The sequence below is a fragment of the Oncorhynchus tshawytscha genome, linkage group LG11, assembly GCF_018296145.1.
Source record: "Oncorhynchus tshawytscha isolate Ot180627B linkage group LG11, Otsh_v2.0, whole genome shotgun sequence".
In the NCBI taxonomy this organism is placed as follows: Eukaryota; Metazoa; Chordata; class Actinopteri; order Salmoniformes; family Salmonidae; genus Oncorhynchus; species Oncorhynchus tshawytscha.
Genome location: NC_056439.1, coordinates 34,949,095 through 34,966,090, shown reverse-complemented (window position 1 = coordinate 34,966,090; position 16,996 = coordinate 34,949,095). Strand labels below are relative to the sequence as shown.

The 16,996-nt window shown below is 43.9% G+C and overlaps 2 protein-coding genes across 4 annotated transcripts in view; one reads left to right on the top strand and one right to left on the bottom strand.

The window, feature by feature from the left end:
* The window catches only part of LOC112261832 (dnaJ homolog subfamily C member 17), a 54,109-nt gene extending 38,121 nt beyond the window's left edge, over nucleotides 1-15,988 (top strand). The window contains exon 12 of one of the 2 annotated variants that reach the window (XR_002955222.2): nucleotides 15,599-15,724. Coding sequence is in view for 1 of the 2 variants with exons in the window: in XM_024437453.1 (XP_024293221.1) it covers nucleotides 15,599-15,718 (120 nt within the window). In the remaining variant the exon portion in view is untranslated. Of the gene's footprint in view, nucleotides 1-15,598 lie in introns of both variants that reach the window. The other variant, XM_024437453.1, reaches the window with a different exon arrangement.
* On the bottom strand, nucleotides 3,877-7,395 carry LOC112261833 (cdc42 effector protein 3). 2 transcript variants are annotated; one of them, XM_024437455.2, is made up of 3 exons: nucleotides 7,094-7,395; nucleotides 6,856-6,983; nucleotides 3,877-4,572 (listed from the first exon to the last, which is right to left on the bottom strand). In XM_024437455.2, exon 3 carries the CDS (start codon nucleotides 4,491-4,493, stop codon nucleotides 3,888-3,890), a length of 606 nt encoding a protein of 201 aa, XP_024293223.1. In that variant the 5' UTR covers nucleotides 4,494-4,572; nucleotides 6,856-6,983; nucleotides 7,094-7,395; the 3' UTR covers nucleotides 3,877-3,887. The 2 variants fall into 2 exon arrangements, with proteins under 2 accessions (XP_024293223.1, XP_024293222.1); XM_024437454.2 differs by having other exon boundaries at nucleotides 6,856-7,395.
* Nucleotides 15,989-16,996: the final 1,008 nt, after the last annotated feature.

Sequence of the window (16,996 nt, the reverse complement as noted above, 5' to 3'; positions counted from 1 at the left end):
GTAGATTTAGGCACCAGGTTGGACAATGAAGTTGTGGATGCTGATGAAGCATACGAAGTGGGCTTTCATAGGATTAGGTGAAAGGTGGGAAAGGAAGAGCTATCTTTTCTGGGCTTTGACAAGAATAAGAAACCATAATGTATGGGCCTCCTTTCCTGTCCTGAGCAAATTATATCAAGACTCGTTAACCTAGAAAGCCAAGATGTCAATCTGATAAGGCCCAGGAAAACTGTCCGTTAACGGTCCTTATGAATGGATTACTTGTTCTGCTGGTTCAGGATAAGTGGGGAATAAAGGTTGACTTTATCAAGCCCAACTTCATCTATTTAATAACCCTGCTGTGATGCAGGTGTGGTCAACACTGTGCATCATAACCATTCAGTACTTCCCTCAATCTCCAATTCATTGTAATAGCAGTAACTTTCAAAGTGAAACCTGTGAATGAGTAAGTAGATGGTTGATTTGGCTTGGAATGTCTGTCCGTACGTGCCCATGTGTAAGCATCTAACATGGACTACTTTACCTCCAGCTGTCTCATGTAATGTCAGGGTGTAATTTCTCTTCAAACAGTAAGTGTAAAATGTGACAGACGGGGCTTTAATATGGCCTCTATGGCACCTCATGACTGTTAGAAAACCAAACATATGTCAGTCCATCAAAGTGTGTAAGCAGTATTATACAAGCCATCTAAAATGTTGATGCGAACCACTGATCTTGGAATTTGACAAGAGTAAAAGAAGTTAGTGTACACACTGGTCTAAAAGAGTGTTTCACATTGTGTTATTATTCTCATAAAACATACAATATACTGAAAGCCATAATTCGTTTTACTGAAAGATGCACAAAACATATGCAGTGCAGATGTACCCACAAACATCAGTGACTCCATTAGATTAACATGCTATTGCTAACTCTGTTTAACTGTTTGTTAGCAGCAGGACACTCATGGCTAGTGAAGTTCTCTGTAACGCCTCAAGGATCCCTGGAATGTAACAGCTTTTAGCTTTGCCCCACTGCTTTCCTTTCCTGACAGCCCCCTGCTGTGGTGCTGGCTGTGGCTTTCTCCCAGCTCCCCTTGCAGGTGTGTAAGTGGGCCCAGGACTGGGGGTGGTGGGCGGCGCATCAGGCCCTGTTTGTTCAGCAGGTAGTGTTTAAACCCTCATCAAGAGCCTTGCTGGTAATGGATGGCTGTGGTCCCCAGCCTTCTTGGCTCCAGCAGCACGTGGAAGGATCACATTACCCCTCGCCACCTTCCCCTCTCGCGCCACTCACCAGAGCGAGGGACTCCGATTAACATTTAAGAAAACGACACTGGGGTTTTGGGGCACGGACCTGTGGCCTGAGTTGCAGCCCTCCAACCACCGGCTTTATTGGAAGCAGAGCTAAGTGTTTGTTTTCATTGTGTTGTTGGAAAGAGAGACGGGGCTGCCTTCGTGCACCTTCAAGTGGGGCCTCTGAGATGCGTGCGGAAGAGAGATTGCCCTCCCCACACAACGGAATGGCAAGGACGCCAAGTCGTCACAGCTTCAGGACCTTGGAAAACTAAGCCCTCGTTCTTTTTTTTTTTTCTTTCTTCAACATAACATTCTTAAATTGAACAATCCTCTCGAGCTCTGTAGGAAGGACCTGGGTTTAAACTAAGGTGAAAAAGCAGCCAACTGAAAATGCCCACTTTACTTTGAACAGCTTGAGATAAAAAAGGTGCTAAATTATTAACTAGACTATGTAACATTTTATCTAATGCTGCAACGGGTAATGCTAGAAGAACATGAACTTTGCCCTTTAAAGCGAATGCAGTTTAACCCTTCAGAGGGAAGAATTCCAACGTTAACTCTTTAACATCACATTAGATAATATACACTCATACTGATTCTATTGCTGTATAATATAAACAACAGATGGATATGATCAAAAAAAATTCAACAAATTAGCGTATAACTCAAACATGACGTTCTGAAATGATAATCTACTGTAAATGAGAGAAGGGATAAGTTGAAACAGAAGTCCATGTACTGGCTCTTATTGTCCATGGTTTAGATCAGTGTTTCCTAACCTTTTTTGGTTACTGTACCCCAAATCACATTTTGATCTGACCGGAAAACCCACAAAGTACCCCCTTGTGCATTTTACCAGTAGGCCAATGGTCCTTTGAGTCTTCCCCACGTACCCCCTGTGGATAGCCCAAGTACCCTGAAGGGTATACCGTGCATTCAGAAAGTATTCAGACCCCTTGACTTTTTCCACATTTTGTTACGTTACTCCCTTATTCTAAAATGGATCAAATAAAAAAAATGTCCTCATCAATCTACTCCCAATACCCCATAATGACAAAGCGAAAACAGTTTTATAGATTTTTTGGGGGGGGGACAAATTTATTAAAAATGAAAAACACATCTTATTCACAAGTATTCAGGCCCTTTGCTATGGCACTTGAAATTGAGCTCCGGTGCATCCTGTTTCCATTGATCATCCATGATGATTCTACAACTTGATTGGAGTCCACCTGTGCTATAATTCAATTGATTCGACATGATTTGGAGAGGCACACACCTGTCTATATAAGGTCCCACAGTTGACAGTGCATGTCAGATCAAAAACCAAGCCATGAGGTTGAAGGAATTATCCATAGAGCTCAGAGACAGGATTGTGTCGAGGTACAGATCTGGGGAAGGCTACAACAAAAATTCTGCAGCTTTGAAGGTCCCTAAGAACACAGTGGCCTCCATCATTCTTAAATGGAAGACGTTTGGAACCACCAAGACAGAGCTGGCCACAGTAAAAGGCACATGACACCACGCTTGGAATTTGCCAAAAGACACCTAAAGACTCTCAGACCATGAGAAACAAGATTCTCTGGTCTGATGAAACCAAGATTGAACTCTTTGGCCTGAATGCCAAGCGTCACATCTGGAGGAAACCTGGCACCATCCCTACAGTGAAGCGTGGTCATGGCAGCATCATGCTGTGGGGATGTTTTTCAGCGGCAGGGACTGGGAGACTAGTCAGGATCAAGGGAAATATGAACAGAGCGATCCTTGATGAAAACCTGCTCCAGAGTGCTCAGGACCTCTGATTGGGGCTAAGGTTCACCTTCCAACAGGACAATGACCCTAAGCACACAGCCAAGACAACGCAGGAGTGGCTTATGGACAAGTCTCTGATCGAACATCTCTGGAGAGACCAGAAATAGCTGTGCAACGACGCTTCCCATTCATCCTGACAGAGCTTGAGAGGATCTGCAGAGAAGAATGGGAGACGCTCCCCAAATATAGGTGTGCCAAGCTTGTAGCGTCATACCCAAGAAGACTCAGCTGTAATCACTGCCAAAGGCGCTTCAACAAAGTACTAAGTAAAGGGTCTGAATACTTATGGAAATTTGATATTGGTTTATTTTTACATTTGCAGAATTTTCTAAAAACCTGTTTTTGCTTTCTCATTATGGGGTATTGTGTGTAGATTGAAGGGGGGGAATGATTTAATCCATGTTAGAATAAGGCTGTAACGTAACAAAATGTGGAAAAAGTCAAGGAGTCTGAATACTTTCCGAAAGCACTACGTACCTCAGGTTGGGAACCACTGGGTTAGATTACCTCACATGAAATGGAGGAGGATCTCTTTGTAGTTACAGTTATGTCCACATCTCATCCATTACTCTTTGAGTAATGGATTGCATTTTATATAATTCAGCCACAGTCAGCTAATCCAAAGATTGAGATTATATCCCCATGGTGTTTCAAATGTTCTGACATTGTTTCTTTAAGTCAAGAGTTTTTTTTAAATGTCAGCTATTCATATCCTAGGACACTTTAGAGTGTTCTAATGCCAGTCACATATAATTATGTCAGTGAAATCTCTTGCTGAGGACCCATGTTTGTCTGGCTGTTCCTCTAATAGTGGAGCCTGTCCATGACCTGCAGCACATCGTCCAGGATGGAGGGGCCCAGGTCCAGGCTGAAGGAGAAGCTGTTGTCCACCTCATCCAGCTGCAGTGTGTTCTCATGGCAGGTCTGAGTGGAATCTCCATCCCTGCCAGAGCTCAGACTGCCCCGGCCAGGACTGTGGCTACTGACCATGACCCCGTGACTGGGGCTAACACTGGCCTCGATCGCCCCCTCGCCCTCCTCACTGTCCAGCATGGGCAAGGATCGGTACTCCTTCCTCCTCTCTGAGGCGCTGTGGGCCCTGGTCCACTCTGGGATCTTTAGGGCCTCGGCCTCACCCAGGTTAAGTCGTGGGGGTTTGGGTGGAGGGTAGCAGGCCAGGAAGAGGTTATGTTCGCTCTGAGAGCTGTGCAGTATCAGGCTGTGGCCCCCCTTCAGAAAGGACAGGTCCCCGAAGCTGTCACTGCTGGCATTGTTCCCGATGTGGGCAACGTGGCAGAAGTCGGCCAATGGGAGGCTGATCATGTTGACAGAGAGCACCTCCCTGCGCTTCTGGGTCCTAGACCAGCGGGCCGAGGCTGGCTTACGGCACAGAGACATCTTCAGTGGCATCTTACCTGGTCCTGTTGATGTCCTTTGGTTCACTTCTGAGATTAAGCCTAAATGCAGTCTACCACCTTAGAAAAAAGCTCTGGAAAAGATAAGAAACAAAATAATTGATTTAAAAGATTTCACTTTGAGGTTAGGTTCATGTCAGATCAAGTGGTTTCCCATCAAGAACATATCATACATCTCTGATATAAATGTCCAGGTTTACTTTCATCATTCTGCAGCATACAGGATGTGCACTATTTGTTTCCCTCTGCTTTCCAACAACAGATGTAACCTTTGGATTATGTCAAGTTTGATGTGAAAAGGCAGCAGCTATTATTTAGAGAACGCACCTGCTCTGCTTGGTTTTGTATTAATACAATTCTTCAACATTTGCCTCCTGGGAAATAGTCCAACATGTGCTTTGAAGTGTTTGATTTTAAATGTTTACTTTTCAAATCCAGTTTATTCCCATAAATGCAGGTGTGGTCTGCTGAATGCACTAAAGGGCTGTCTTAGCCTGATTCTGACTTTCAGTGTCTGTGCACCAAATATGCACATTTTAGAGCAGACCCAACATCCTGTATAGAACTCGCCAGCTTGTAGTTCTAAAAAACGGAAATGAGTTAGCCATGGCTCGTTGGTCAAAGCCTATGTGGAAATTAATGGGGTTTTTTCATAGAGTTTTTGGATAAACGTTCAAAATAAGGTCTGAGGTTAGCACAGGCTTAGGAGATCTGATACCTTTTGTTCTATGAGATATCATTCAGCTAACACCACCTTTATAAATTATTAACCTTTTAACGTGTTTTGTGTGAAGAGGCGACTCCGGGATGCTGGCCTTCTAGGCAGAGTTGCAAAGAAAAAGCCATATCTCAGACTGGCCAATAAAAAGAAAAGATTAAGATGGGCAAAGGAACACAGACACTGGACAGAGGAACTCTGCCTAGAAGGCCAGCATCCTGGAGTTGCATGCTTCACTGTTGACGTTGAGACTGGTGTTTTGCGGATACTATTTTAATGAAGCTGCCAGTTGAGGACTTGTGAGGCGACACTCTAAACACTCTAATGTACTTGTCCTTTTGCTCAGTTGTGCACCAGGGCCTCCCACTCTTCTTCTATTCTGGTTAGCGCCAGTTTGCGCTGTTCTGTAAAGGGAGTAGTACACAGCGTTGTACGACATCTTCAGTTTCTTGGCAATTTCTCGCATGGAATAGCCATCAGGCAACTACAACTACAGGCTTCACTCTTACTTTTAATCAAGAGTTATTTTATGAATGGGGTGGAATTTGCTACATGTTGAGACAAAACCCAGATTCTTTCAGACACAGTATGCAAATTCATCTTGTTTTATTTGTCTTTAACTTTGGATCTGTTGAGCTGGTTTACTGGTCACAGACAGTTAGTCAGCCTTTCCTGTTTAACATGCTGGATCCAGAAGAGATCACATTCCACAACTCTTATTTGAGAGAGGTGTGGCAATATCTGACATGATTTGTTATGATGGTAATGTATGTAGAATTTAACTGGAATATGACTTTCACATACTGTAACTGGTGTCAAACTGGTGTCGATTTTGGTCATTTAGAAGTTAATCTGTACAGTTTCAATCTCAGTTAGCTGTAAATGTTGAGCCTTGAACAGCTACCACCCATTTAGAAAGCAAGGGCATAAAACCTTTTACCTAAGACAACTGAACACACTGAGGAATGTGTGGCTATGAAAAGATTAAGTCATTATAGTTCATGTAAGCTCTAGGCCCAAAGCGCAAAATAAAATGCTCCTTATTCTAATCTAGTTGAGTATGGTTCCAGTAACTTAGTCATTTTATTGAGTAACACAGAATGCAGTTCATCTCTGGCTTGTCAAATGGACAATCTCAGTGGTCTCTGTGATTTTACGGGCTCCTAACAGCTTTGCCCATATAATATCTGTGTTCGTGACTTGAAACACTCACTCTGTAAATTTGTAAGGCACTACGGCAAACATGTTTTGTTGGCCCATAAAGGTTTTACTGGCACTTTAGTAGCAGCGGGAGATGGGGAGAGTGTGGACACAACAGCATTCCTTTCCAAACATGTCAGTTGGACGAGGGCGTGTTAGAATTGTAGCGGTCATTATCACGCTAAGGAAACACTTATCTTCCAAGTCCAAATTAAAGAAGTAAAAACTGCTTTGCAATTTACAGTTACTAAATAATCTGCCTTTAGCCAAACACGTTTGATGGAGACTTTCAAAATGAGTTGGCCACCTGTCCAAATGGAAATGCCTAAAGTATGTTCTCAAGAGCAGGTGTTGGTTAAGTCTCTTAAAACGAATACTTTTGATTTGGTTGATGGATAGAGTTTGTAACAACATGTATGATAGATCTGTTAGCTCTTACCTGTACTGCTGTGTACACAAGGCATCTGTATCAAACACCCACACGTCGGTCTCTATCAGGAAGCCAGGCTAGGGCTGATACCTGTAGACTGTGACACTGTTTCTCCTGACATGATGAGGCTTGTTCAACTGCAGCGGGAGAAGCACCGTGAACAACCTTGAGAGAGCGAACTGGTGCCACTTCCCCAGAAAATTCTCTAAATCCTGGATTTAACAGCCTAGCTACTCTTGTCTCTTACCTGAGTCTTATAATCCTTATCAGTAGAGACCCTGTCAGGTTTGTTGGTTGAGAAAGTGTCCTCTGTAAGTAACCCAGGTGAGGTGAGGGTAGAAGAGGGTTAAGACGAGCAGGTGGGGTTTTGTGTTTTTTCTCCCTACCTAACGGCAGAGAGTGTTTGCCCTCTGGTGATGTAACTCTTCCTGCTGTGTGAGTCTGAATCATGGACGTAAATCCCGCTGGCTGCACCCACTACCTGAGGGAGAGGGCAGAACAGGAGCTGTCGGAGTCCCCACTGATTTACTGCTTGTAACACGGATGGAATTGAACTCGGGAAAGAGCACAGCACATTCCTCACACAGACAGGGCCACAGTGACGTGTGAGAGAGGGGGGGGGGGCTACTCACACTCCGATGTGGTTAACCGATCACTAATCTCCATGGCATTGTCTCTACTCTACTGATTTCCTGTGCTCTGTTAGCTTGTGTAAAGCCAGGGGCCAACGTAGGCCATTCTGGCTGAGTGGAGGCCAATAGGCGGTGATATCGGATGAAGCCACTGACTAGCATACAGATATGTATGTGTAGAATGGCTGAGTTGCACAAGATAACTTGTTGCCGTTCCAATTCTCACGCCTCTAGCTGCATGCTTGTTTTTGTTATTGGTATACTGTAGTCATAGTAGAATATGAATTGGCTTCTCAGTAGCCTCCAGTCAATGCCACTATAGGCCCAAATGTAAATGTCTTGCTTGTAGTGTCTGTGTGTATTTTTGGCCTCCTTAGATGTCTACTGTAGTGTTCTGTAATTTAACCATTATGCTTATTGATAATCACCGTTTGTATGCTATTGACAGACTTACTTTTCCCTTCAGAGATAAAGCTTTAGCAGTGGCCAGAGGCCTACACCCCACTCTGCTCATCTTCTAGCTAGTGTATACATGTCTCTGGGATGGTCTACATCTGGTCTCAGCAGCAGTCATACTCTGTGCTCCACACCAGCATCCTCCCAATCATTGTGCCTCGTCTTTGACCTTGAGGAAACGTTAGTGGCCATCTGTTTGTCTCCAGACAACACAACACTCTGCTCCAGGGTTTCTGAGATGAAACATCCTGTAAAACAACACATTTCACTGCACTTATCCAGTGTATGTGACAAAAATAATTATGTATAGATAGATGGATATATATACAGTGCCTTCGGAAAGTATTCACACCCCTTGAATTTTTCCACATTTTGTTATGTTATAGCCTTATTCTAAAATGGATAAAACAAACAAACAAATCCTACACACAATACCCCATAATGACAAAGCGAAAACTGTTCAACTCATCCCAAACCATCTCAATTGGGTTGAGGTCGGGTGATTGTGGAGGCCAGGTCATCTGATGCAGCTCTCCATCACGCTCCTTCTTGGTTAAATAGCACTTACTCAGCCTTGAGGTGTTGGGTCACTGTCCTGTTGAAAAACAAATGATAGTCCCACTTAAGCGCAAACCAGATGGAATGGCGCATTGCTGCAGAATGCTGTGGTAGCCATGCTGGTTAAGTGTGCCTTGAATTCTAAATAAATCACAGACAGTGTCACCAGCAAAGAACCCCCACACCATCACACCTCCTCCTCCATGCTTCACAATGGGAACCACACATGCGGAGATCATCCGTTCACCTACTCTGCGTCTCACAAAGACACAGCAGTTGGAAACAAAAGTCTCAAATTTGGACCAAAGGACAGATTTCCACCGTTACAATGTCCATTGCTAGTGTGTGTTGGTCCAAGCAAGTCTCTTCTTCTTATTGGTGTCCTTTAGTAGTGGTTTCTTTGCAGTCTCCTCTGAACAGTTGATGTTGAGATGTGTCTGTTACTTGAACTCTGAAGCATTTATTTGGGCTGCAATCTGAGGTGCAGCTAAATCTAATGAACTTATCCTCTGCAGCAGAGGTAACTCTGGGTCTTCCTTTCCTGTGGCGGTCCTCATGAGAGCCTGTTTCATCATAGCGCTTGATGGTTTTTGCGACTGCACTTGAAGAAACTTTCAAAGTTCTTGACATTTTCTGGGTTGACTGACCTTCATGTCTTAAAGTAATGATGGACTGTTGTTTCTCTTTGCTTATTTGAGCTGTTCTTGCCATAATATGGACTTGGTCTTTTATCAAATAGGGCACTATTCTGTATACCACCCCTACCATGTCACAACACAACTGATAGGCACAAACGCATTAAGAAGGAAAGAAATTCCACAAATTAACTGTTAAGAAGGCACATCTGTTAATTGAAATGCACTCTCGGTGACTACCTCATGAAGCTGGTTGAGAGAATGGCATTAGTGTGCAAAGCTGTCATCAAGGCAAAGGGTGGCTACTTTGAAGAATCTCAAATATAAAATATATTTTAATTTGTTTAATACTTTATTGGACACTACATGATTCCATATGTGCTATTTCATAGTTTTGAAAAACCCTTGATTGAGTGTGCGTCCAAACTTTTGACTCGTACTGTATATACTGAATTCGGTCTCTAAGATTACTTTACTGATCCGATCTTTTAAAATGGCTCCAATAAACAAATTCCTGCCACCCTTCCTTCCCCATTAACTCCCTAACGCCAGAACAGACCTTTAACAGATGCAATTACTCACGCAAATATACTAACTGCCTTATCATAACATTTATCCAAGACTGGAACTGAGCATTTCAATAACTCCCAATTCAGTATTTTTTTTCTCCACCCCTACCCCATCCACTATTTTGTTTTGTTGGGAAGCCATGGTTTCATGCAAGCAGACCGTCAAGGGAGAGGATAGCGTGCTTTATCTGTGGTGATGTGGTCACACAGGGCTAGGCTTGCATAATTCTGGGAACTTTCAATAAATTCCTTGGGGTTCCAGGAAACCTGGTTGGAGGTTTCCAGAGTTTCTGCTTGTTCCCTCCTCATTCTAGGATCCCCCAACCAGGACTTTGTGAATACCTGGGAATTTATTGAAAGTTACAGGAATTTTGCAACCCTACACAGAGCTCACCATTAGACCAGGGGTTTGAGGTGTGTTTACTCTCATGTTTGTGTTTAGTACATTGTCCAGACTGGGGTGATTACCATAAGAGTACCATTGTCAGGCTGGGGTGATTACCATAAGAGTACCATTGTCCATAAGAGCAGAATGGGTGTCTGACTGCCTTCTTCTCCATCTCTCCCTTCTCAGAGCAGTGTTGGTACTGTGGTCTTTCTGGGCCGACTATGATCTCCCTCAAACCTAGGATGCTGCTTGTTTTTGTAATAGGAAAAAGTGCTTACAGGTACTGCTTTGACTGGCTCTATAAAGCAAAATTGAGGCTTTTGTGGATATTCATTTGGGCCTTTTGTTGTGTGTTCTTGTCTTGTGAACCACAGACAGAGCAGTGTTTCACTGTGTTAAGGTGTTTCCTCTCACATGGAATACACAGCAGTTCGGTTGTGGCCCTGATAGTGTATGATGAAGATCTGTACAGGATTGAAACAATGGATGCAAACCAGTAAAATCCATCACTAGACAGTGAGAGAGCCTGTGTCGTAACTGTCGCTCTACAATGATGAGTGAGTCAGATAGACAGTGATGAGCTTTGTGGCAGAGCTCCAACTGAAACTCACCTGACTGAATGGATAGACCTCTGTCCCTCAGGATAGGCAGTTTAGTTGCATCTGAAGAAGTTTCATTGTGTAACATGACAAAGTTCTCTTCTCTTCATGTATAGTTGTGGACCAAATTCCAGGGGTGGTCTTATACCATCCCATACATTTTACCTAGGCAATCTTAACAGATAAGTGACGTGAATTACATCATGTCCTCTAATAAAACAGTCTGTTCCATTTCAAATCCTTGTGTATTGTTATGATTGGAACACACACTGACTTTTTCCCCACTGTGAGATTTGTAGAAGTAATGCTTCATTGCCGTGTTTGCAGACTAGCAGACCAGACGTGTGTGTGTGTGTGTGTGTGTGTGTGTGTGTGTGTGTGTGTGTGTGTGTGTGTGTGTGTGTGTGTGTGTGTGTGTGTGTGTGTGTGTGTGTGTGTGTGTGTGTGTGTGTGTGTGTGTGTGTGTGTGTGTGTGTGTGTGTGTGTGTGTGTGCGTGCGTGCGTGCCGTTCTCCGTGGGAGGTCAGGGAAGTCTGAGAATGTTTACCTGCTTGTGTCTCCTGGCACTGAATTATTTGTAATTATTAAATGAAGGGTTTGATATTTAGGGTTCTTTGAATGTCTGGGCTCTGAAGTAAACAGTGTGTGGACTGCTGCATTCCAGTTGCTGTTTGTTCAGCACATTAAGCAGATAAGGAACCATAACACATGCTCAAAGCAGCAGTACAGACCTCTCATCAGGCGGCACACCAGACACACACAAACCACCAGCTTACTCAGACGCACGCACACGCAGTAGAAATGTTTTATGTGTATTTGTACTTTAACCTTCATTTCACTTAATTTTTTGTCATGTCTCTTTTGGGATATTGAGGGTTTCAATTCTACATTGTTGCTGGTTTAGTGGCCCCAGTGTTTTAAAATCAAATCTGTTGCAATCAGAGGGCTTTTCCCGGAAGGCCCTGATGTGAAAGACATCATTCTGGTATTACAAAGATGTATTGTTGGATATTACATAGCTGAACAGCCCTCTCCCCCATCTCTCTGTCATAGAAACCCCCAACACATCCATCATACAGGGAAATGCCAGAGCACAGGGAGTTCACGTCTCAACTTCCATTTCTCTTTCATTTTGTTTATTTCCTTTATGGGTTTCCAAATGCACCCTTTCTATCCAGCAGGCTCAAATCCAGCCCTATACAGCCCCCCGAATCCAGTGCTGACTGGCTCTTCCTTCACACTTTACACTATTCACGGACCAGAGCTTTCACCTAGACACCAATACCTCTTCATTTAGCTTACGACCACCTGCACACTGCTTACTCAGTCCGTTGTCACATGCTGCTACAGTAGGTTTTAGTAGTTATTGCGTGGTTTGGCCCTGTCAAGGCTGTTAAACCTCATTCAGAGAAGTCTATTGTCTTCTCGCTACATTTCAGCAGTTATTAGGGCATTACATAAATACAGTATGTTCCTGTTTCTATAGGTTAGCTTTCCTTCTCAGGGAAAAGGGCCTTTGCCTGTGAATGGCATCCATAAACCATGTTTTCAGGACTAATTGTGGAAATTACTGAACAACACAGGAAGTAGACTTGGAGCCTATTTCAATAGCTGTTATTGCAGTATTATGAGTTAGTATTTGTTCCATCATTACAAGGAGTCGGTCTGTAGATCGTTTTGTCTGTCCTCAAAAAAATGATCGATCTTCTCCCTGAATTTACTCTTGTGAGGAATCTTAGTTTGGCTGTGGCATATGCGATCCTCCTGCCCAGTGTGTGTTTTTTTGAATTAGCGGGAGCATCTGGGCATACACTCGCACATATCAAACACACCCCTAATGATCTCTAAATAAGTGTTTGGCTCCTATAAATCACCGGCTCCATAACCCACTGACACACACACACACACACACACTCGCACACACTGCAGAGAAATGGCCCCTTGATTAGTTTCATCAGACGGCAGTACCGTCTGTATTATTGTAGACCTAGCAGTAATTTACCTGGACAACCACTATGGTTTGGTAGAAGTACCGTAGTCTATAGGAGGAGCTGTTGTAAAGAAGATAGTTCACACGTAGCGTTTAAACCTATTTTTCTCAGACACCTTGGAGCAGGATGTCTCGTTGCTTGCAGTGGATCTTGGTGAGAAGGGGAAAGCAAACTGGAGCGAGGCGATGTGGATCAGATTGTTCTGCAAGAAGGGGATGGCTTAAAGTCCTTTTCAGGGTTGTCTAAATCATTCAAATACTTCTATGTTTATCAGTACTGTACACAAACACAATAACTCCTTTTAAATCTCTATTTAAGGTTAATGAGGGCTGTCGGCTGATGGCTCCTAGTCTGTTTCTGGACAGGCAGTTAGGCGTGCAGACCAGCTACGTCTCAGGTCCATGACACATAATAGGCCTTCATGACATCATCAGGTCCTCATAGCACCCGGGAGACTTACTTCTGTCATGAGCTGGGGAGAGAGTGATTTTAGGAGGGGGAGAAGAAGAGCTGGAAGTCTCTCTTTCTCTCTTATCACCCCCATGCTAGCTATGCATTGGCCATCTGACTGGGGATGTAGATAAAGGGCCTCATTGCCAAAATCTTGAACTATCACTTTAAGGGGCGGCAGGGTAGCCTAGTGGTTAGCCAGTGGTAGCCACTGTTCCTAGGCCGTCATTGAAAATAAGAATTTGTTATTAACTGACTTGCCTAGTTAAATAAAGGTAAAATAAAAAGGAAGGAATACAGTCCTTGTATGATCATTTGCCAGATCAGATACTACTTTTCAACAAAAGTGAGAGAACTGTGTGTAACTCAAGACAAACACACACAGAGAGACAGGTGGGTCTAATGTAGAGCAGATCTCCTGATCCCATCTGTCTGTGGGGGAAAATACTGTGCCTGGCCACCTGCAGCATAGCCTGCCGTCTGCTGTGGAGCACCCTGACTCACCGCCCTGCCTGGCGTATGGTGCTGATGTTACGGCTGGCCTGGTGTCAGGTTGTAGCATGCTGTTGGGAGGCTCCGGGCCGTGAGTGATATCAGTGCTGTTAGTCAGCCCTGAGCGAACGAGCATGGAATGGAGCAGTGTGTGTGTGTGTTTGTCATCCTGCCTCTGTTCTGGCCTGGTCCTCTTTGTTGTGGGCCCCATTGTTTATCTTATGTGGTTTCCCTAGTCTCTCTCCAGCCGCTGGTGTGTTTATGGAGCAACACACACACACACAAACACACCTCCCCAAGTGTTAAGTTAGTCAGGGATGTACAGACTAAACGCGTACGTTGAGTGTGAGCCCACCAGGCAAGGAAACGGCTCTCATCTATGGAGAACTGTGTCACTCTCCTTAGACCCCTGTTTGTGTTCAGAGCTCACCTCCTACATGGGAAGTGAACCAATAGAATCTCTATTAATCTTACATGGGAAATAAATAGAGACATATAGTATTAGTGTCCATATAAGCCTAGTTTTTCATATAAGCATTTCAGAGAATGGCCAGTAGAGGTCTATGTGGAGTAAAGGTGTATGGTGGGTGGAAGGGGGGGACTGCAATTCCCTCCGGCCCACAGTTACACCCTTTGTTTTGTTTAATTGAAGATGCAACAGTTGTTTATTTACTTAAGTGAGCTTGCGTGATATTTCATGGTTATATCTTAGACAAGGACTTGATCTCACATTACTGGAATGATAATCACAGCTGTCTATCCAACAGCATGGAGAGGGAGCCTGCCTCCCCACGCCATCCCTCTTTCTCCTCCTCTCTTCCTACCCCTCTCTCTCGTACACACGGGTGGATGCTGGAGTCCCAGTGATCTTTTCCAGATGGTTTACCTCACCGAGCCACTCTCTAACCCTCCTTCATTCTCTACACTTTCTCTCTCTCCCCCTTTCTCTTCTGTGTCCCACTCTGTCTCTCTCACATTCACTTCTCTCTGCTCACTGGCTTGTTAGGGAGACACTTCCTTGGCACAGCAGACTTCCTCCATCTAATCCTATAAAACAGGTTTATTCTGTGGACACTCCGCCTCCCCCCCTCCATTGAGGATTAGGGGCGGTGCATGTGTCTGACTGACTGTGTGTGTGTGCACATGCATCAAATCAAATTGTATTTGTCACATCCGCCAAACACCACTGGTAAGCGTGTCTTTGCATACTTGTGTGTGTCAGCCCCTAGTGCTTACCGTGCAGCCTAGTGCTTACCGTGCAGCCTAGTGCTTACTGTGTGTCTCTCTCTGTCTGTCTGTCTGTCTGAGACTGATCAACAACTACAGGAAGCATTTGGTTGCAGTCATTGCAGCTAAAGGTGGCACAACCAGTTATTGAGTGTAAGGGGGAAATTATTTTTTCACACAGGGGAATTGGGTGTTACTTATTTTATTTATTTAATAAAAAATGATGCATCTTTTTGGGGGTAAACTCAGGTTTCGGTTGAAGATCATAACATTCAGTATCAAAAATAGAGAATCAGAGAGGGGGCAAACTTTTTGGCACTGTATGTCTGGAACGGTCCTCCCTCCCACACACCTGTCCGGTCCTCTCCTCCCTTCCTTTCCCTTCACCTGTCCTGTCCTCTCCTCCCTTCCCCTCACCTGTCCTCTCCTTCCTTCCCCTCACCTGTCCTCTCCTCTCTCTGGTCCTGTTGTGAAAAAAACAGACAGCAGCCGCGAGTGACAGACAGTTATCATTTGGTCCATGCTCTGTTGCACACTTATGTCACATGTAGAGCTTGTTTTTGTATTTGCACTGTGTTATCCCATTATTAATGCAATGGCTTAGCATGGTTTGCTTCTTCATATTGACCGTTTTACACTGGTAACTAAGGTAAAGGTGGTGAAATGACTATGGTAAAGATCACAGGTTGTAAATGCTTTGTACCTGTCCACTGCCTGCCTGTCCCTGTTGATCTGACTGTTTGTCTACCCTTACAGGGTGCCCTGAGCAGTGAGCGGGACTATGAGAGTGTGGTGCTGATGAATATGAGACAAGCATCAGAGAGACAGAGACTCATAGAGGAGATGCAGAGAGAGGACGAGGAGGATGCAGCATAGTACCAGCCCAGATCCAGTCTCAGACCGGGATTCAATCCAAGGTGTGTTTTCTGTAAGCGTGCGGTGCTTGACATTTGAAGGTCATTTGCGATCTCCGCGCTTCAATGTACCTTTGAATGAATCCTGGTCCCAGACCCAGTCCAGGTCTTCCCATCCACAAGTAAACTACAGTTTACTATACACCTGATGCTTTAGTTTCATAAAGCACATCTCATCTGTGTTTAAAAATAATAAAAAAACATCTGTTGAATAAACATATATTTTAAAGAACGGGTGTGTTTCTGGTTTGTCATTTACTGAATTACTACCAGCTACTATTCTAATGTAAACTCAACCAGTGTACTTTTTCATCCAAACCACTTGTAAGATGAACAGGGGAACAAGAAGTTTATACTAACAAGGAATGTTATCATAACGTATTGCAAAAGACCCCAAAGAGATGGGCCATCCAACATCTAAATGGTGCAATCATGTAATTTGCATCTGTCAGTATCACTTTCTCAAACTGTAAAACGTTAGGGTAATGAACAATCTTTGCAGCAAAGAGACTGAGTCGTTTCCCTTTAATGCAATTTGAAGTTGTCTTCCAACAGTGTAAACCACAGACCATGTGAAAAGAAGATGGGGAAATCATGGCTATTACATGTTTAACTGTCAATCAGCCTGGGATAGGAGTGGTAGTACTGTAGGCATGTTTTCAAGGGAATGTTTGTGGGCCCACGTGATGAAATGGGAATATACTCTAGAGGCCCTTTATTACAGCAGTGGTGGTTATGATTGTTTTGAGTTTTGTTTATCGGAGGTACTGTACATCTTCAAGGCTGATACTTGATCTGAAGACTTTAGTACCACCCTGCACTTAACTTTTACATTGTAGTTAGCTTTCAAAATATGCCTATTCTAAGTGCGATTCACCCTCGTCTCCTCTGTCATCCTGTCTACTGGTTGTGCTACAATAAATACATCTGTTCCTTGAAAGTATCATGAAGAGATAATCTGATGACTAGTTGGTCATCCTAGTGAAAACTGAACTGAAAATCAAATGTACACGTCCCGTAAGTCGTTGGCATTCATGAAAGATATATTCATACAGTATCATGACCGTTCCTCTCTTGCCTGAATGTTGTGGTTTCAGATGAGTTTCCCAACAGAGGCTGTTAAAGGAGTTGCTCATGGAGGAAGAGGTCTCCTGATGTCACAGCCGAATGCTGGGATGTCTGGGCCACTTCCATTTAGGACCTGACACACTGAGCTAGGCTACAGTCACTCTGACCAGAG

What these genes read in the sequence shown, in the direction of transcription:
- LOC112261833 (XM_024437454.2), bottom strand. Translation starts at nt 4,493, where the DNA reads ATGCCACTGAAGATGTCTCTGTGCCGTAAGCCAGCCTCGGCCCGCTGG.